The sequence below is a fragment of the Alosa pseudoharengus genome, unplaced genomic scaffold, assembly GCF_046254945.1.
Source record: "Alosa pseudoharengus isolate Yale_2024_CS ecotype anadromous, Long Island Sound unplaced genomic scaffold, YU_APseudo_1.1 YU_APseudo_1.1_scf_17, whole genome shotgun sequence".
NCBI lineage: Eukaryota > Metazoa > Chordata > Actinopteri > Clupeiformes > Clupeidae > Alosa > Alosa pseudoharengus.
The window spans coordinates 26,660,503-26,681,777 of record NW_027468640.1 but is presented as its reverse complement, the minus strand read 5'-3'; the positions used below and the strand labels follow the sequence as shown (position 1 = coordinate 26,681,777).

The following is a 21,275-nucleotide window of genomic DNA, read 5'->3' as shown; positions in this document are numbered from 1 at the left end:
GTGATAAATACTGTCCTCTAGTGGTCAATAAAGGATGATGCAACAGATGGTGACCTAAATGCCTTGTGGATTATCTGGCACTGGGAGTCCATAAGAAGGACATGGCAGCCCAAGGAGATCACCCTTAACCTGATTACTGAATGGTCTAAAACCTGCCTACAAAAACAAACAGGTTAATAATTTAACTTCAGTGAACGTTTCAGAAAATCTTCATTTTGTTAGCAAATCATGTAGGCCAAGGCATTCACAGTTGAGTACTTCTACAGATGAAGTACCAAAATCACCCATTTGATAATTTTGCTAATTCCATGCATGAAATCAGTCTGTCCTCAAAAGTGAAATATTTCAGTTGTTGTAGTTCATGGCCCGACGTGAAACAAGCATATTTCCTTGTTAAAAAAACATGGGGGAAAAAACATGGGTGCACAATCTGCACATATGATACAGTATTTTCTGCAGATCAGCCGGAGACACTAGTACAGTGGGATCTTTGTGTGTAGTTTGCCATCTTGCCTCTTGAGGGAGTGGGAGTGTTATAAAAGTGGACAGCTTCCACTCAATCAAAGTTCACTTCAAAACGTCAGCTGGTAACAGAGCTTATAAGAGAATCCCAGAGGCTCATCATTTCTCAGATAATGTTTTTAGTGACAGCTGTTAAAATTACAATATGAATAATAATAGAATAAAATAAGTATTTTGATAAAGCAATGCATACATCATTGCATGATATTTCCCATAGGTTATGCAGAAATCATGCCAGTGGCAAAAATGCTGACACATAGCTCTAAAGCGATGACCTGGAGTCATATTCTAACATGTTATCTCAGAGATTTATGGTTATGTCAGGTGCCATGTGCGTGTTTTAAACAGTTTGACGAGCTTGACATTGATGCTGTGAGCTACATCCTAAGCTTGACATTGATAATGTATTGATGTCTACATTCCAAGTAACTGATGATCGCTGATGATTTAGCTCTCCATTCTTCATTGTCATACCCTCATAGATAATATATCTGGACTGTTGCAACAGTTGAGCATACGTGTCTTCACTATAAAAAACTATGCTATATTTACCTCTGTCATATCAGCATCCAACGCACATCAGTACAATTCCAAGTCCATACTCACTGTTTAGATCCCATGTAGCCTAGTGAAAACAGGGACTTCAACATAAAATCAATTTACTTTGAGGTTTTATAGGACACTACATTAGATATATACAGGCAATATTTCCTCAGAGTATTCTGGCATCTATCTCCCTCCCCATACAGGCGAATGATCATAAACAGTCCCTACCTGACTGCCCAGGCATATGATCATAAACAGTCCCTACCTGACTGCCCAGTGGAGCCACAGTGATGGGTTTTGTTCTAAAACTGCAACAAATGGCCAAGTTATCACTGATAGAGGCTTGTTACCATACCGTCTTACGGTGATGAGGCGTTGTGTTGCAAGCTTTTCCTACATATTTATGGCCATCCCAGACCACAGGACTATTACCTGACTAATGACTAATTACATGACTAATTACATGACTATGACTAATAGGAATCACAGGTGTTAGTCTTTCACATGACCATATTCAATCAAAATGAATTTGAAGATTATACCAAAACTGGTTACCTAAGATACAAGCCAAGCTAAAGACATGTGCATCTAGTGCTGTTTTAAAGACAGAGCAATTGACTGAACTATATTATCTGAACTAATATCGAAGATGAGTGTGTGTGTGTGTGTGTGTGTGTGAGGGGGGGGGGGGGGGGTCTAATTCATGTTCTGATGACATAAGTCACTTTCAGATAAAATAATCTACAGGCTTACACACCTTAGTCCAAATCTTATTTCCCACACCTGGTTTACCACTGTTGAAAATCAACTAGTCAACTAGTCTCTCATCCGTGGTTTAATCAAGCTGATCCTCTCTTTTGGGTAGGCTACACATTAACTAACTGTTCCTGCTTGGCTGATTGATGCATACAATCTTCACAATAAATTGGTCCCCTGTCAGCATTCTGTATTAAATGGGCTCACCGGGAATAAGCAAGAAGACCTAGAGGTTGATGTGCTCTGCCAAATTAGAGTAGGCCTATGCGGTAATTTATTATTAGAAGAATCATTGTAGGCCTTGACCAGGGCAAAACCAAGAACTGAGTCTCTGAGCTACAGAGAGCTGGAAACGCTCAAGTAGAATTCCTCTCTTCTGGCCTAGATTCATGGAAGCCTCTCTTCAAAACGATTGGCCAATGCCAATGTCAAATGAAACAGTCGTCCACTGACTGTAGCTCATTCATGGAAACTATTCATTGGGGGCAAATACTGTCGATCATTGCTTAAACGCTGTTGCCCTCGCCTCAGTGAAACTCTTTGCATTATAATTGGTGGTTGAAATTGACGTAAATGAGAATGCTGTATGACCATTGGCTCATGATCGCATAGACGTCTATGAATATCAAACATCCACAAATCGAAACCTTGGGTTATCATATCATCCCGCCTACCAATCGATGACGCACAGGTCACGTGTTGTTTGTGCTCTCGTACGTAGAGATGTGTACAGAGAGGTAGCGAGGAACAGACTGATAACAAGCCTGAAGGATCTAGCTACCGATAATAGAAACGGGTGAATGTGGTCATGTTGCAGTTGCTGGGCTTGAATTCATGGATCATTGGCAGGACTCCTATTTTTCCTGAAGCGGCCTAGAGGAGCATATTATTGGAAAGACCGAAACGCGCCACACCGCTGGAGACACGGTCTCCCCAAACAAGAATGGGGTCTAACGTTAGGTTCTTGCGGCTAAGGTAAAGTGACCTTTAATTGTAGTACCTAATGGCAAAGTTTACAAATTACCAAGACAGCAAAGCAGCTATGTTGATGCTGGAGACACAACAGAGGGCTCTGGGGACTAAATCTTCGGCCACTGCGGCCAACGGCGACACCTCTGCCGGGGAACCCTCATCTCCGTTAATTAATATTGGCGGCGCTCGATTCCAACACTTGCCACCCTCCAAACCTCAGAACACCCAGCCGAAGGATCACCAACAGTACCACTCTTCGCCTCAGCAACAGTTTTCTAATGAAAAATATCACCATGAATCCCCGGTGAGGAACTCAACCTCCTGTATTAACCCGGTAATGTTAGATGAGGATTCCCCTGCCTCTGTTAGCAACGCACACACAGTAGCCACAGCCGCTTGTGCTGCGAATGCTAACGTTAGTGCCATTACCTCTTCAGACGGGGTGGATGATATACGAAAGTGTGGCTACTTGAGGAAACAAAAACACGGACATAAAAGGTTTTTTGTGTTGAGGGCTTCAAGTCATCTCGGGCCTAGCCGACTGGAATATTATGACAGCGAAAAGAAGTTCAGAAATAGCGTTCGATCTGCCGCTGCTGCTTGTGCTACGGCTGCCTCTTCATCTGGAACCGCGACCACCTCCTCTCCAAAAAGGGTTATTTATCTATATCAGTGTTTTACTGTAAACAAAAGGGCCGACTCGAAGAACAAGCACCTTATAGCTCTGTATACTAAAGATGAGTACTTTGCTATAGTGGCTGAAAATGAACAGGAACAGGAAGACTGGTACCTGGCTCTGAGCGAGCAGATGAGTGAGGGCAAACGGGGGCATGTTGATGCTGATGACTTGGATGATGGCTATGGCACAGTATTACCAGGCACTGTTTTCAAAGAGGTGTGGCAGGTGAACGTGAAACCTAAGGGTCTGGGGCAGAGCAAAAACCTGACTGGAGTCTACCGCCTGTGTCTCTCATCGAAGAGTATCCACTTAGTGAAGCTGAACTCAGAGACGCCGTGTGTCAACTTGCAGCTGATGAACATCCGCCGCTGCGGCCACTCGGAGAGCTTTTTCTTCATCGAGGTGGGCCGTTCGTCCTCCATAGGCCCTGGAGAGATCTGGATGCAGGTAGATGATTCAGTGGTGGCTCAGAGTATGCACGAAACCATCCTGGAGACCATGAAGGCACTGAAAGCCTATGCTGAGTTCCGGCCACGCAGTAAAAGCCAGTCGTCGGGTTCAAACCCCATCGCGTTTATCACAACACGGCGTCACCTGGGAAATCTGCCACCCAGTCAGACAGGGCTTCAACGACGCTCCCGGACTGAGTCTGTGGTTGGCACTCCACCCAGCAGCAAGAGCAGCGCCGCCAGTGGCTATCGCTTTCGAACGTCCAGCGAGGGTGAAGGTACGATGAGCAGGCCCTTCCGCTCCGTGACGGGCAGTCTGCTCCACCTGAACTCTGCCCGCCTCAGCCTCGGGCGACAGGAGGGCTCGGCCTCCGCCAGTGGTGGCAGCAGTGGTGGACGCTACGTGCGGGCCCTGGTAGGGTCCACCTACCACACGCGCTCGGCCTCACTGCCCGTCTCTCACTTCCCCTCCACCAGCAGTCCGGTCAGCGTGTCCAGCAGCAGTGGCCACGGCTCGGTGTCCGACACCCTGACGCGTCCCTCCAGTGCCTCTCTCTGTGGCTCGCCCAGCGACGGCGGTTTCAACTCCTCTGACGAATACGGCTCCAGCCCTGGCGACGTGCGCTACTTCCGCGTGCGCAGCAACACGCCGGACTCGCTGGGCAACACGCCCCCGATCCGCGAGGAGCACGGCCTGAGCGACTACATGGCCATGGGCTGGCAGCGGGACGCAAGCGGGGCGGCCGGAGAAAGCGCCCTACGAGACGACGGAGCGGAAGACGACCGACCTGCCAATTCCGTACGCCGACGGACTCCCTCCTTCTCCCGCCAGGTGGGCGGCAGCGGAGGAGTGGCCATGTACCAGAAGATGACCCAGACTGCCCTCTCGCTGGACGAGGTGGCGGGAGAGGGAAGCCTGTCGTCTTCTCTCCGCTCGGACTACAGCTCCTCCTCAGACCACAGCCAGGCTCGAGCGCCTCAGGCTCCTCACAGCCCTGGCGCAGATGACGGCTATATGCCCATGATGCCCGGCGTGGGCTCTGCCCTTACGCCTGTGAGCGACTCTGATTATATGCCTATGCAACCCAGGGCTGCGCTCTCCCCTACCCTGTCTCCACAGGCGCATGGCTACAGGCAATCCACCCAGCAGCAGGAGGAGGATGCCCGGGGCTACATGATGATGCTGCCACGTGCGGGGAGATCCTCAGCGCCACAACCTGCCCATCCTAGTAGTGCCATCACAGATCCACCTGGGCATGGCGAGTACATGGACATGACCTCTGCGAGGGCGCATCACCCTCCCAGCGATGCCCACTGTGCGCGGGCCATGGCGGAGGTGCCCGGCGGTGCGTCCACGCCGTACTTCTCGCTCCCGCGCTCCTACAAAGCCCCCGCCAGAGAGAACCACCCGCGGGACGAGTACGTGCCCATGAGCTCGCCAGCGAAGCCCTCCGTCGACCCGTCTCCCTTATCTCTCGCCAGCTGCGGCGGTGCCGACCCGCGAGCCCACAGTCGCGCCGCCGTCCGGCCCACGCGCCTGCCTCTCGGCCGGCGCAGCTTTCACGGCGCCCTGAGGGAGGCGCCCTCCAGCCCCGGGGAGTACATCAACATCCAGTTTGCCGAGCGCCCGCCCGCGTACGCGTCCCCCTCTGGCTCGGCCTTCTCCAGCGGTCAGGAGAGACAGCAGTCCGTGGCCCCCCCTCCGCCTCCCCATCACCCGCAGGATGACTACATGAGCTTGGACGTCGCAGAAAGTTGTTCTCCCGCACAAGCACCACGTCCTTCCCTCGTAGCCCCCTGGAACCCCCCGACCTACATCCGCCCAGTGACCTCAGCGGCAAGTGACCCGCCAGACGATTACACGGAGATGACCTTTGGCCTTGGCAGGGCTGAGGCTAGTAGTCCCACAGCCATGCTTCAACACCTCTGTGTCCTGGACCCACACTATGCAGCGCCGCTCACCCCCCCGCAGGCAGAGCCAAAGGTCATCCGTGCTGACCTGCAGGGTCGACGACGACACAGCTCCGAGACGTTTGCCTCGGCGTCGCCGGGGCCAACCAGCTCGGGGGGTGGCACCTGCACCAGTGCCACCTCCACTTACTCCTCCTCCTCGCGCCAAGCCGACAGTAACCGCTGGCAGAGCTCGGGGTCATTCGACAACGTGTGGATGTGTGTCGATGGATCCAACGCCACACAAGGCGCCGCCGCCTCCGAAGCGGCTGCCCCGGCCGAATCGGCTGCCCCGGCGGACGTAGCCGAGGGCTCGAATCCAGTGTCCGGATATATGTGTCGTGGCGTGTCCACGGGATATCAGAATGGCCTCAACTACATCGCCTTGGACTTGCGGGAAGATGGCCGACCCAGCGGTGCTCTCGACGTGCCCTCCTCACCTACTGCAGGTGTACCCCTCCTGGAGAACGGGGCCTATGCTAGCATAGACTTCACCAAATCGGAAGGGCTCACAAGCACATCTACAGGTGAGTTAAACACCTGCCCCCCTCTGATACCTGAACCTCTCATGAGTCGCTGGCGAAAAAATAACCTTACATCTCTCTGTCTCCACCTTCTCTCTTTTGCTGAGCTAGTGCAGACTTCATTTTGAAGAGGTTTGGCTTTTGCTGTTCCACAGAGAGAAACTCCTGGTTTTACTGTTTCCTAGGAAGGTGTTATGATGGTTTACCCTCTTTCTGTCCCTCATTTTAGACCAGCACTGGCTGATGCACTGCTGCTGTGCAAATAGGCACCTTTAGTTTAATCCATAAGTCCATGTGTAACATGTGGCAAACTCCGTTCTAGCCATGCATACAAAAAGCGGAACTGTAGATTTCTTCTTTTTCTTAACTTTCCATTTGTGCCACATGTATATTACTGCACCAGTCTTTGTATTTACTAAATGTAAGGTGAGGGTGGATTGAAATACTTGATTTCATTGCAGCTGTCCTAATTATTATTTTATTTACTGTTCGGCTGTCAGCGATATCTTGGTATTCAGTAATGGTGTTCTCCAGGGTCGTTTGGCTGATTGTCAGGTATGTTTGTGCAGCGTTTATAGTGTTTGGGTAGAGCCAGAGAGAAGCAGTCTTTGGATGTTTCTGTAAGAAGTTGTTCTGGAGTCGCAGTGTGGAGAATGCAGTGTCAGGTGTTTTTGTAAGGAGCCTGTTCTGGAGTCGGTGTGCAGTCGTCGGTTAAATATGTTTCTATTTCCGCCCTGCTAAGGCAGATGTGAGGTGCTGTTTTGCCCTGCCTAAGGCTGGCGTGTGTCATAAGCTCACTGTGTGTGTGTGTGTGTGTGTGTGTGTGTGTGTGTGTGTGTGTGTGTGTGTGTGTGTGTGTGTGTGTGTGTGTGTGTGTGTGTGTGTGTGTGTGTGTGTGTGTGTGTGAGGCATAGAAAGGGGGAGGTCGGCCTGGACAGTGGATCTGTTTGTGCCAGCTTCTGTCTTACGGAGGCTTACAAGAGGACATTCTGAACTCTTGATGTTGTAATCAGTCACTATGAGGTGGAAGTCTTCACGGGACCTGAAAAGCAGTACCCAACTTCAATGATCACCTGAGTGATCACCTGAACCCAGGAGTCCAGGACTATGTCTTAGATAAAGTTATTGTATGCTGTTGCCTTAGAGTATCTATCCGCCCTAACTGAATGTTTCTTGGTGTGTGTGTGCCCTAGAGGTGGAGAAAAATCAATGCAGTATAGTATCAATATTATTTTTCAGTATTCTATCAAAACAGCGGTGGAAAAATTTCCATATTTTTTTTGTAATGACATAATTCTATTTTGGTTCATACATCTACTCTGATGACATTGCTTTTAAAGTCCACAATTTGGCTTGATTTTGAGTCTCCCAGTAAAGTTTAATAACCTAGATGGGAGAAATAAATCGTAACGTATGCCACAGCCAAACCAAAACGCAATACTTGCTGTAGTGTAAAATGTAAAGAATCACAATAATATTGTATAGTAGCCCAAACACTGCTCTAGTATGGTATTGCCACTGTAGTAGGCCGAGCTGTTTTCTCCAGTGTGAACAGGAGTGGGTGTTTGGAGAGGAAGGTAGGCTAATCAATGAGATCCGCCATCTTGCTACTGCTGTTTACTTCTGTGTTGTTTGTTTTGTTCCCTCCATCGATGACCCATCCTTTTATAGTGGTTCCATTCTAGACTGGTGGAGTCTTGAACAGTCTGGGGTCAACATGCAGCAAATTATGTCAATCTGAGTTTTTTGGGATTTAAAGGGCCTTTGAAGACCTTATGAGTTTCTCTTGTTTTCAAGTATGATGAACAACAATGTTTTCAAAACAGCTTTTCAGTTTATTTTTCTATTTCAGAACCAGTACTGTTGTGCTCCAAAATATAGTCAATAACTTTTGGTGCCTTTGAAGAGGTCCTCTCTCTCTTTCTGTGACATCCTTTTTGTATATTGCATACCTATCCTGTACCCATGGTTGATTGTGTGTGAGAGGAGCGAGATGATCAAGATGTCTGACATTAGCGGAGGGGTGAGAGTGAGTCAGTGTTCTCAGCAGAGCCTGACTGACTCATATGTTTGTTTTCCAGCCGAGATGAAGGTGTGTGAGAACATTTGTGAATGATAAAAAAGTGGAACGAGCAAGGGAAGAGGAATCTCTCTCTCTCTCTCTCTCTCTCCTCTCCTTTCTCTCTCTCTCCCCTTTCTCTCTCTCTCTTTCTGCAAATTGCTGCAGATTGTATGCAATCATATTTTGGTGCCAAGATAGTGGATCCAACGCCACACAAGGCGCCGCTCCCTCCAGAGCAGTGTACACTAATGCCTCTCTGGTTTGGTGGTCTGGACACCGTCCACTGGGCATGCTTTGCAATGATGACTAACGGCCATGAAAATTGACTACATTTGAAAAGGTGAGATCAACGTTTGAACAGTGGAAGTAGAGTTTGAACATGCTACATAACATTGTATGTAGCATTCCCATGGGTGGGGATTTGTGTTTATCAAGTTTGTTGTAGCAAAGGAATGATGTAGTCTGTGGTTTAAGTACAGTTTTTGAGTGTTGGGGTGATGTTAATATGAGGCAGAATTTGTTGGTAGTTTGATTGTGGCAGTTTTTATTCTGACTTACAGTCTGATGGTGTTTTGGTTGATAGATGCTATTTTATTGCAAGTCACTTATGGCATTGATTTGACATTGAGTTAGCAGTTTAGTTTCTAGTCTTGGCGGACATGGTGTGATAACGTGAAGTCATTTAGACAATATTAAATTTGTTCAGTGTTATGATGTAAGAATATCACCTCAGGGCATATGTTTTGGATGACCATGTTATGTTTTGATATCAGGAAGGTATTTTGAGAGAGAGTATTTTGAGAGAGAGAGAGAGAGAGAGAGAGAGCTGGTAGAAGAATGTTGATGAGCACGGTACGGCCACACACACAGGAATGCGGTTTAATGATGACACTTGGGACGCAATCCCTCAGTCTCCTCTTTCAGTTCACATGCACAAGCCAGCCCAACAGGTAGAAGCCCACACAGACTCTATCTGTTCTCTGTGTGTGTGTGCTCCTCATTGTGTCTTTACCGAGAGCAGCTAAAAATCTACATTGAGGTTAAGGAAAGGCCTATTTTTGGAACCCTATCCTTATCGGTAGCAATGTTGCACTGTATGTCCTTTCATAATACAGGATCTGTTTGTCCTCATCTTACGTGGTTACTTAAGATGGTTGATACTTGTTTTTTGTAAGGGTCATGGTATGGAACATGCTGCCTATACTATACATTTTAAAAACAGACAAATGGAAAATGTTATATGTCTGTTGTGACCATGAGGGAGTGTTGGGGGGGGGGGGGGGGGGTCCATAGTCCATAGTCCATGTGAGTGGGTGGTTGGCATTGACCTGCTGGGGGAATAGCATGGCTGAAGCCCTGTGCTGTGCTATGAGGGCTACGTGCCCTTTCAGTATATCGGCATATGTCTATATTTGCAGCTTTATTTTGAGCGTGCCCCTTATTTATGACTTCTGAACGCAGCCAACAGTTCTGCTGTCCCCTTACATGCAGGAAACGGGTGCAGCGGAGGTAATAGGATCCCTTCCCTGTGTCAAGTGCACCGCTTGCATTGCACACACACACACACACACACACACACACACACACAGACCTATACACACTCTCGCCTACATTCTCCGTATACTCATGGCTGGCCCAGCTCTTAAAGGGATACCCCTGTGAAAAGTTCTGGTGCTGTTCTTGCAACAGACAGGTGCTCCTCTCTTTCCTAGTTGAGTTTTGCTCATTTTCTTCCTGTTACAAGGGTATTTTCCCTTGTTGCCAAAATCTGTGGTCTTTAGGGATGTGTGGGAATAAACAAAAGTGTTATATTTAGTGGGGAGAAATCATATGGCAACCTGTCTGAAGTCTGTACATGCGTCACAGAAATCAAGTAATGATTCATGTGGCATGACATTGTGTGGGAAACGCTTTGGGATGTTACTTTGGAACCATCTGGGTCATTCCACGTCAATTCAACCAGGGCCCACGCACTTAGGTCTCAAAAAATTCTGAAAAAAATACCAGGTGTACCTATGTTACCCAGGCGACACACTGTAAAATTACTCTAATGTAAGATCAATACTTTTAAAGATACAGCCAGTTTTACAGGGGGAGGGGGGTGTCGATTTTGTTCGGCCTCTTTTTTTTGTCAAAGTTCACAAGCCCACAGTGCAAGAACTAAACTATGTAGTAGGCTCAAATTGTGCATGCTGGTACATAAATAGGAATAGTATGTAGCAAAATCGTCATGTTTGGTCTGGGTAATCCTGCATGGTCATAGCTGTCCCTCAAAGTTGATCCAAATTGTATTGGAGTTTTTGGCTGGGCTCTGTTTAGCCTTTCAGAAGACATATTTGTACTCAACATAGGCTTTTGATTTATTTTCCTTACTGAGATAAGTAGAAACACTCTCACAAAAAACAATGAACAGAAAATAAATTCCTTCAGGGTCTGAACAGCAGACCTTACAAGTCTGAAAAATCATTTTGGTTCTCATTTTCAGAGCACCCAAACACCTTGTGGGAATATGCAAAGATTTTTTTATATTTTTTTCTTTATTCTCCATGATCCTTTCTTTTTAAAAACACCAATTTGACTTGTCTTATGCATAGTGCTGGGCGGTATACCGGTTCACACCGTGTACCGGTGTATATTTTCGTTATGATATGAATTTTTAATATACCACCATACCGCTGTATTTGATTACACAACATTTGGAACGCTGCGCCGCGCGACAGTGTTTCAGACGGGACTTTTTTTTCCCACACGCACGCATGATGCCACTGTGAGGGTAAACACAAAACACCTTAAGTTTTTCCCCTGAAGTATGACCCTTAAGGCTTAATTTCTCCTTAGGTAAGGGGTTTATTTAAGGGTGTTTCACTTAAATTGTTTCTTTAGTTAAGGAAAAACGTTAAGGGATACTGCATTGAAAAGGATTCGATTGTTCAACAGTAACTAGCTGGCTAGTAGTAGGTGATGTCGTTAGTTAGCAACCCACCGAACACAGTGAAGTTTAATGATCTTATCATTCATCTCACCTTAAGAATATTCGCTGAAATTATCCAGGTATCAAATAAAGCATGTTATAGACATGCACTGAGCAATACTAGCTGGCTAGTTAGAAATGATCCTGACTTGTCATCAGTGCACCAAAACAAACTTTTTTGTTAATGTTTTGCCTAGCGAATCTAACCGAAGCACATGGCAGGCTAACAACACATCCACATGAAGTTAATGTTAGCCTACCACTAACTAACATCATGTAAACCACACAATAACAATACATTTCTGATAGGCCTATTTGACAGAGTAAGCATATTAACAGAGAGGTTTCAAAAAAGTATAATTATTGCAAGTTGCACTACTTTTTGTATTGGTTTTATACAAGATGTACTTGTGAAATTTGCACAGTAAAAGTTCTGTATTTTGACTGCAATTGTCTTTGCATTCTGATTAGATTCTTCATTAGAATCATGAGTGGCTCTTTGTAAACAGCATCATTTTCTGGGGCCATGCAAAACTGCATTACCACTAGTGTGGAGTTATTCTACATCATGACAGTAAAATAGACCATCCTTAGTCAATGTACTGCAGCAATTCCTCTCTCAACCTGTAGAAAATGCTGTGAACATCTGATTATGCATGGTAAAAAAAAATACCGTCATATACCGTGAAACCGTAAGAATTTTGAAAAATACTGTGATATACATTTTTGGTCATACCGCCCAGCACTACTTATGCAAATCTTTCTTTTTCACTTTCCACCCTGAACATGGGCAAAATGCACCATTGAGATCAATATGTTTTGTATAGACCTACCACAGGTTACTCTATACAACCACAGGTGACACTGTGGTAACTCTATATAAAACATATTGATGTCAATGGGGCATTTTGCCCATGTTCAGGGTGGAAAATAAAAAAGAAAGATTTGGTGTTTTTAAGGAGCAGTGATCATGGAGAATAGAGAAAAACATATTAAAAAAAGTCTTTGTATATTCCCACAAGGTGTTTGGGTGCTCTGAAAATGATAACCAAAATGATTTTTCAGACTTGAGGTCTGCTGTTCAGACCCTGAAGGGATTTATTTTCTGTTCATTGCTTTTTGTGAGTGTTTCTACTTATCTCAGTAAGGAAAATAAATCAAGAGCCTATGTTGAGTATAAATATGTCTTCTGAAGGCCTAAACAGAGCCCAGCCAAAAACTCCAATACAATTTTTATCAACTTTCAGGGACAGCTATGACCATGCAGGATCATCCAGACCAAACGTGACGATTGTGCTACATACTATTCCTATTTATGTACCAGAATGCAAAATTTGACACCCCCCTCCCCCTGTAAAACTGGCTGTATCTTGGAAAGTATTGATCTTACATAAGAGTAATTTTACAGTGTGTCTCCTGGATAACATAGGTACACCTGGTAATTTTTTCAGAATTTTTTGAGACCTAAATGCGTGGGCCCTGGTTGAATTGACGTGGAATGACCCATCTGCAAGCTATCAGTTGCTTTACACTGATGCAGCTAGTTTGGTCAACTAAAGCTGTTTGGAAAAAGAAGTTCAAAGTACTTTGTAAACAAATATAAAATTGACTGTAGGCCTACATTACAAATGCACATAATGACAAAATATGGTATTGAAAGATCAGAATTGATAATTTAATTGAGTTTACTGCAAAACTCACTCACTCACTTGACTTGACTTCTTGACACTTAATATAAGCTTACCAAGTTAACTTTTACAAATTCAGATTTAAAACATTAAAACGTAGCCATTTTTTTTTCACAGGTGAGCTGACGATCCAGCTTCCTGGAATAACCCTGAGACCTAGATAAATAAGACAATTCCATCTGGGCTTTTTACAGGGACAAAATGGGGAACAATTGTGTTTTGTGTTTTAAAAATATGGATTTTGTGTTATCTGACCAACTATAGACAAAAATGTCTCACTAAAACTAAAGAAAAAGTATTTAATCTTTTTGACAGTTAGACCGACTTTAAAACTGGTCTGAAAATGGGCCTGTTGTAGTCAGTTTCTCACTTGTAGGGCAGTCTTTAACTTGCACATTTGTGGTGGGATCTGGGAAAACCCATCACTTCAGTATGGAAATATTTTAGTTTCATGACATTTTTCTAAATCTACTCTAATAAAGGAAAGAAAGATTCCTTTTCAATATTGTTGGCAGCATCCTCCAGGAATCAACTTGACTTCACCTTGTCCTTAAAAGATGGATAATAGTTTTGTAGGCTTGTTATTTAGAGGACTGAAGAAACAGATGTTCTGTTTTGAGTAGGGTCAATGCATAATGGAAATATTTGCATTGTGTAAGAATTAAAGATCAATTCCAGATGTCTAATGGGAATTTTGGCATATTTGAATTTGAATCTGAATTCATTCTCATTGCCACCCCTTTTTCTGGTTCTAAATGATCAGTCGTACCAACTGTTGTTTTGAGGTAGTGAATCCCTTGATACTGTTTCAAGGTAAAGGATGATCCCATCACCCTGTTCCCTGAAGTCCCCTCATGCCCTCAGGGCTGTGATTGGCTATAATGCCCTTGGGCATGGTATGTTGTTTCTTCCCTTTACCCCCTAAGCTGGGTGAACCCAGGCAAACTTGTTAGCAAATTTGAATTTGCGCTGCAAGTTGGTCTGGAAAGGTGCCCGTTGACCTCTGTTTCTGAATCACCAAAAACTCAGGAATGTGCATTGTCTTTGGAATTCAGTAAAAAAAAAACATTTAAAACTTTCGTTTACAAGAAAAACATGTCTGCTGAACTTCTGAAACGATTTGGTGAGACTATAATGCACAAAGTCAAGTTTAAAGTAGTAAGTAAGTCAAGTTGTGGAAGTAGTAAAATGGAAAGTTTCGGAAACGAGCGTCCTTTCCAACGCCCCCCCCCCTCCAACTGTCTCCTTCTCTTCCGTAATAATTTCCTTTGCCCTCTAAATAACGCATGTTGTGCTTATCTGCAGTCTCTTGTATATTGTCATTAATTTTCAATTAGTGATGTTTTGTTTGCTTGTTAAGATATGTGGGTTGTTATCTATCTAATGTGGCCCAGTGTAGCAAAGCCAAGCTTCCTGTTAACCCAGCTGGTTTTGTGCGGCGTCCACTTGCGTGTCCAGCCCTAGGTCCATTTGGGTCTCTTATGGAAAAATGATATTGCTTCAGTATAAACATACTTTCAATTCAATTCCGTTTTATTTCACTGTCTTCAGGACCGGTATTGGCATCACATGAACATGTTTGTGTCATGTAGAGCAGCGGTCTCCAACCACCGGGCCGCGGGACATTCCTAACCGGGCCGTAGAGTTTAAAAAAAATGCATGCAAACTAAATAAACTCAATTTAATTCGCAATAATGTCACATTCGCAATAATACCCACTGACGATAGTGAGCCAGATACCTCAAAGAAAAAGAAGTGGTCATTCAATACGAATTTAAAATATGGTTTCGCAGAGACCGGTGACTCGCATGCACCAAGTCCTTTATGTGTGGTATTTGGCGATACGTTGTCAAACAAAGCAATGAAACCATCAAAGCTAATTCGACATCTAGAGTCCAAGCATCCTACACTTAAAGACAAATCACTTGAGTTCTTTGAGCGTAAGAAACGCGAGCAAGAAGGACAAAAAACTAGTGCTTAAAGCAACCACATCGGTGAACGTGGCTGCGCTAAAAGCCTCATAGTGGCTAGTCGGATTGCTAAATCTAAGAAGCCCTTTACTATTGGGGAATTCTGCCTGCTGGTAAAGGCATGTGCAATGAACTCCTTGGGGAGGCTGCAGCTAAAAAAATAGCTTAGGTACCGCTTTCTGCAAGCACTGTCCATAGGCGAATTGATGATATGTCAGAGGATATTGAGGCACAGTTGTTAGAGAGGGTGAATGGGTCACCGTGGTACGCTATCCAAGTTGGTTGGTTGCAGGTCACTCACTGGCCAGAGTGTTTGAGTTGCGAGAGCCGCTGCAGAGATTTCTTACAGAAAAAAAAGTCACCGTTAGCTGCATATTTTAGTGATGAGGGCTGGGTGTCAAAACTCGCTTACCTGTGTGACATATTCGGGTTGCATAATGACCTCAACCTGTCACTGAATGACGACTGTCTTTAAAGTGGCAGATAAAGTCGCTGCATTTAAAGCCAAGCTTGATTTGTGGGTACGACGAGTGGATCGGGGTGTATTTGATATGTTCCAAACAGTAGTGGGGGTTTTGGTAGAGACTGAGGCAGGGCCCTTTCTCTCGCAGCTGGTGCGCGATCACCTTGTTGCGCTTTCAAATGAGTTTGAGCGTTACTTCCCATCCTCCAAAGATCCACGGCATGAGTGGGTCCGCAACCCATTTGTCAATATCCCGACTAGTCCTAACTTGTCAGCGCAGGAGGAAGAGCAGTTGATCGAAATTGCAAATGACGGTGGTCTTAAGAGTGTGTAGGCTATGAGGAAACCTCTCTGGCGGGTTTTTGGATGAAAACCAAAGCAGAATATCCCGATATAGCCGTAAAAGCACTGAAAACGTTGCTACCATTTCCCACCACGTATCTATGCGAGGCCAGGTTTTCGGCAATGACTGCAACTAAGACCAAATTGCGCAATCGACTGGACATTTCAGAAACACACTGAGGGTGTCACTGTCTTCCATCACCCCCAGATGGAACCTTCTTGTTGCAGGGAAACAAGCACAGGGCTCCCACTGATTATATTCGTAATGCATGTTTAGTTCCCATGTTTTGTTACCATATTTTGTTAAGCATGTTCACACATGATAGATGTAGCTTCAAGTTGTTCAATTTTCATAGTTCATATTGTTCAATTTTCACTTCAAGTTTTTTTTTTTAAGAGTTCGTTACCTTCACTGTTCATACATAACTGGAGCTAGTTCTTTTCAAGTAATGCATGCACAACATGGAACATGGAACCCCGAACCCTCCCCCCCCCCCCACCGGTCCGTGAAAAAGAAATGGGAATCAAACGGTCCATGGTACATAAAAGGTTGGGGACCCCTGATGTAGAGGACAAGGATATGAGCTTTTTTTATGTCAGGATATTCTCTGGTGTCTTTATATGCGATCTACTTCTTAGTGTATGAAAATGTCACTGTTATGCTTTTTTTTTAATGAATATACATATATGCCTTTGATGCGGTCAGTTGAAAGTTGACCAGTTGCTCATTGGAATGTGGTTTAGTATTATGGAAGGCTGGTGCATGGTAGTGGGTCAGAGAGAAGCACTCGCTGCTTTTGGTCTGTACAGGGGCCACTGCTGTTGATGATGATTTCCTATGAGTTTACCTATGAGAGAGAGAGAGAGAGAGAGAGAGAGAGAGAGAGAGAGAGAGAGAGAGAAAAAAAAAAGGGATACAATGAGGCCACTGCATTCCAGCCGTTTGGACCTCTGTCAAAGCATCCGCATTGTTGCCCGCTGCGGCATTGTTTGATGGGACAAAAACGCCTCCATCAAAGGGGCTGCTTGTCCCAGCAAGGTCAACTTAGGCGAGTGGTCTGGACCTACCAGAACCATCAGTTCCACAAACTCGCTCTGAAGGGGACAGATTGGCTTGGGATGACGCATAGATCTCTACTCTATACTACTGTTGAACAAAATGAAGTTGAATGAAGTCGTTTTTTTTATTCACTTATCTGATGCTCTCTTTGCTTCTCTTGCAATCTCTTTGATGTTTAATGTCATTTCTATTTTCTTTGCACTACTTAATGTCCTCTCTCCATTCTCTCTCTTGCAGATTGAAGATTTGGACCCTTTCGCTGGTTGATGTCTTCTAATTGGCCTGACTCCCCTCATCTCCTTACTTAAAGACCGGCCAGACAGTGGCCTTCCATTGACCCACCCACTGTTATCGTTTGTTTTTCACTCGTTGTGCCTCAGCAAGCTGCTGCATTGGCATTTTTGATTTGCATTAATAATTTTGAAAATGATTACTATATTATCGTCGAACAGCACAAAAAGGATGATAGACCCTGAAGCCCAGACTGGTTGGGACAGATCTGGGGGGTATATCTTTATATATATATATATATATATATATATATATATATATATATATATATATATGCCCCCGTTGTTTGCTGCCACAGATAGAAGTTTTAATTTTGACACTGATCACTACAGGTACTGGCTTTGGCATCTCTATCGGATTGGTATCAGGTACTTTTTGTTTGTATAAATGAGTTTATTTTGAAGATTTCTTGTAGCGTTGTTTTTTTTTCTCTGAGGTGTTCTCTGTTCCACATATGTTTCCGTGCAGCAACATTTCCCTGTCCGTAAATCACAGTCTCAGCTCCTTGTGTTTAAGTGAGAGAAAGTGTGTGTGTGTGTGTGTGTGTGTGTGTGTGTGTGTGTGTGTGTGTGTGTGTGTGTGTGTGTGTGTGTGTGTGTGTGTGTGTGTGTGTGTGTGTGTGTGTGTGTGTGTGTGTGTGTGTGTGTGTGTGTGTGTGTGTGTGTGATGACGTAAAGGGATTCCAGTAACCCTCTGCCAAACCCCAGGTGTGATGTGCTGTGCATTCCAGCAGTTTGATACTGCCCCCACTCTGCTCCACTCCTTCCTCCCTCTCCCCACATCTGCACCTCCACAAGCTCTGCTCCCCACATCTGCACCTCCACAAAATCTGCTCCCCACATCGGCACCTCTACAAGCTCTGCTCCCCACTCACACCCACACACCCAAACCCCACTCACATCCACACCCAAACTCAACAACATGCACACGGCCAAACCCCTCTTACACCCACACACCTAAACTCATCCTGGCATTGCCAAGAATGCAGGAATCGCTCAGAGAGAGGATGGAAGGAAGGAATGAAAGGAGGAGAGCAATAGAGAAAGTAGGATTTGCCCTGGAACTGATCAAAAACCAGTTCAAATCTAAGCCAGAGGAAGTTATGACGCCCGTTAACAAGGCGAGCACTGGTCAGTTTAACACTATGTAAACAGCACTATTATCTCTATTGCCAATAATAATAATAATGATAATAATAATAACAAAGTGCAGAGAACCAACAGGCAACACCTCAGAGAATAAAGATGTGCTTTATATTTCAGATGGTACAGGTGTCGTGGCAGGTAAAAACAGGGTTCTTTACTGTCAGGCCTGTAAGGGTGCAGGTTGAGAATGCTGTTGGGGCAGGATGCTAATTGAACTGTTCAGTCCTCTAATTATGTGCCTCACCTTTAGCTCCTGAATTTGGGAAAAGAAAAAAAAAGGCACAAAAAAGTTTCTATGAAGTTATGAAAGGGGGTGGCAATAAAGCTGATTCCAGTGGTGATTGTTATAGCATATTTTTTGCTGTCCAAAAATTTGAAGTGTGCCATGATTTTATTTTTTTCTTTCTCTCTCTCTCCATGCCCCATGCAGTGTCATCGGTACTGTTCCGTGTGTGTGTGTGTGTGTGTGTGTATGTATGTATGTATGTGTGTACTCGCACTTTCCTTTTTTTCAATGTTGGACAAATCAGTGAAGACACTGTAGTTAAAAGGAGTGTTTGAACAGCAGAGGAAGAATAAACTTGTTTTTGGTACTGCTTCCACCACTAGAGATTCACCGGCTTTGCTAAATTTAAAAGCATAATAAAAAATAATTTAAACTGACTACCTGAACATTTTGTTCACCTCCAACCCCTCAAGTCATTGGCTCCTAACTCTCTTCATATATGACGGAACCAAATATGCAGAACTGCTATTGAAGTTTCTTACTTTGAGGAAAGTTAAGATGAGGGAAAGGTACAGGGAAATATTTTTATGGTACAACTTGATTGTGTTTCGATGTAGGAATGACCATGAGCATTATTACTGATACCAATAGGAAGGAATGCTTTTACGATGTGTACAAAAGTATTAAAAGTATGGAAACAATAATTCACTTTGACAAATCGTTTCATAGTTTTGACCCTGCTTCATTAGGGTGACTATGCTTGTTGACATTTTCAAGAAATATATAATGTGGAGAAGCATGACACCAGTTGTTTCTGAACCCCCTGGTTAAGCAGCATTCAGCCTGTATTAAACTCCTGAAAATGTGCTGTAATATATTTTAAAACAAAAGTTGTTAAGTGAACTGAAAAGTATTAGATATATTGCTTCATAGATGTATTTTTTTATTTTGTTTTACTGGCACAACAAATAAACTATCCACTAAGAAAGCTTTAAAGAACTGCTGTTCTGGACATTTCACCCTCATTGGAAAGTGACCAGGATTTCAGAGCATTTTAGAACCAGAAAGTTCATTTCAGTTATTTAAAAAAATAATAATTGTATACTCCTAACCCCTTTTCCATGCGGCATTTGAAACGAAAAACAAAAATGACACAATATTAAATAATAAGTAATTAAGTAATACACATATGCCCCCACTCAGTGTGTAGGTCCTGCATTAAATATTATTTCTAATTTCTTCTCAGTTTACATATAGTTTACAGATCTGAGAGGAGACCAAAATACAGTGAGCAAAAAAGAAAATCAATTGTCTTTGCTATTGTGTGAAATTGGTTTAAACATTCAGTGGTGTTGTAATGAAAAATGTGGGGCCGGGGAGGAATTAAAAAAACTGGTGTGAGAAGGAATGTGCAGATTTTTTTTTTTTCTTTGTGAAGACTTTTGCATTTTTATAAAAGCCTCTGCCCAATGTTTTGTATCTTATTATAATTATTATTTTTAATTCGCTGCTGTGTAGTACAATACAAAACAGAAATTTTGAATGTGATTATGATGATGGGGGCAATCTGTAGAGTAAGAACGATGCTGATGAGTGGTGTCATTGCCATGCAACCTGTGTTTTGTTTTTGATTTGAGAGAAAATTGTATTTTCAAGCTTGACAGAGTGGGATTGAGTGTCAGATATGAAGGGGGGGACTCTTCACCCCAGTGCATACATAATCTGAAATGTATGGCCGAAAGAAAAATAGATGTTAACACCAGTTCATGGCTGCATCCTCTACTGTAAATACTTGTTGCTTTTTTTCTTTTTTTATGTTAATTGCCCCCCCCCCCCCCCCCCAAGTGTTGATTTCCCTCCCTCTCTTTTCTATGGAGAGTGCAAGGGAGACGTAGTCAGAACATTTTGAACATTGCATAGTGTTTATATTTATCTGATTTTTTTTTCTTGCTTTCAACAGAGCTATTGCAATAAAAATGTGTTAACGTAACCATTGACTGCTTCTCACTCTGTTTATTTGGAACAACAAGAATAGAGTTAATGTAATAGTAATTATAGAATTGTGTAAAATTATTTTTACTATTTTTCTATGCTGTTGCAGCAGCTGTTTTTTGCCGTCACGGTCACCAATACTCTCAAATAAGCATAGGATGGGCTCTCAAATAAGCATAGGATGGGCTGTTATATGAAAGCAGTAAGCTACCCCAGCAACAAACACACTGCCACCACAGCCAAGTGCCAAGAGGACAAAGTCCCTTTGGTGGATAAACAGGAATTTATTAACAGAGCAGGCTAAAGTACAGTTTTAACCAATTGGCTGGGAAAACATTGTTGTGACTACTCTACCAAGAGAAGCTAAACTGGCCTCTAACCAATTCAGCAGCCCTATTGTTACGGCTAGTGCAGTAGGAAATCGGAGGCCATTTTTTCCCCCACATGTTTTCACAGGTAACTTGTTGAGACCAGCATGCCACTCTGAGTCTTCTATGTGCTGTTCAGGACATAGAGCATTCAGGGAGTCTCTCTGGAACACAATGACTCCTATCATCTTATTTGGTAAAACGTTGTGACCGAATGAGTTAAGGGCCTTTTGTAAATCAGGAAACAGTCTCACATGAGAGAGTTTATAGAAATCTGTTGCTACAGGTGAACTTCGGAG

At 43.9% G+C, this 21,275-nt stretch overlaps 1 protein-coding gene across 1 annotated transcript; it reads left to right on the top strand.

The window, feature by feature from the left end:
• Positions 1–2,560: 2,560 nt before the first annotated feature.
• On the top strand, positions 2,561–20,606 carry irs4b (insulin receptor substrate 4b). Its single transcript, XM_076289130.1, has 2 exons — positions 2,561–6,401; positions 17,192–20,606. Exons 1-2 carry the CDS (start codon positions 2,828–2,830, stop codon positions 17,194–17,196), a joined length of 3,579 nt encoding a protein of 1,192 aa, XP_076145245.1. The 5' UTR covers positions 2,561–2,827; the 3' UTR covers positions 17,197–20,606.
• Positions 20,607–21,275: the final 669 nt, after the last annotated feature.

Coding starts and splice junctions, on each gene's coding strand:
- irs4b (XM_076289130.1), top strand. CDS start 2,828: ATGGCAAAGTTTACAAATTACCAAGACAGCAAAGCAGCTATGTTGATG.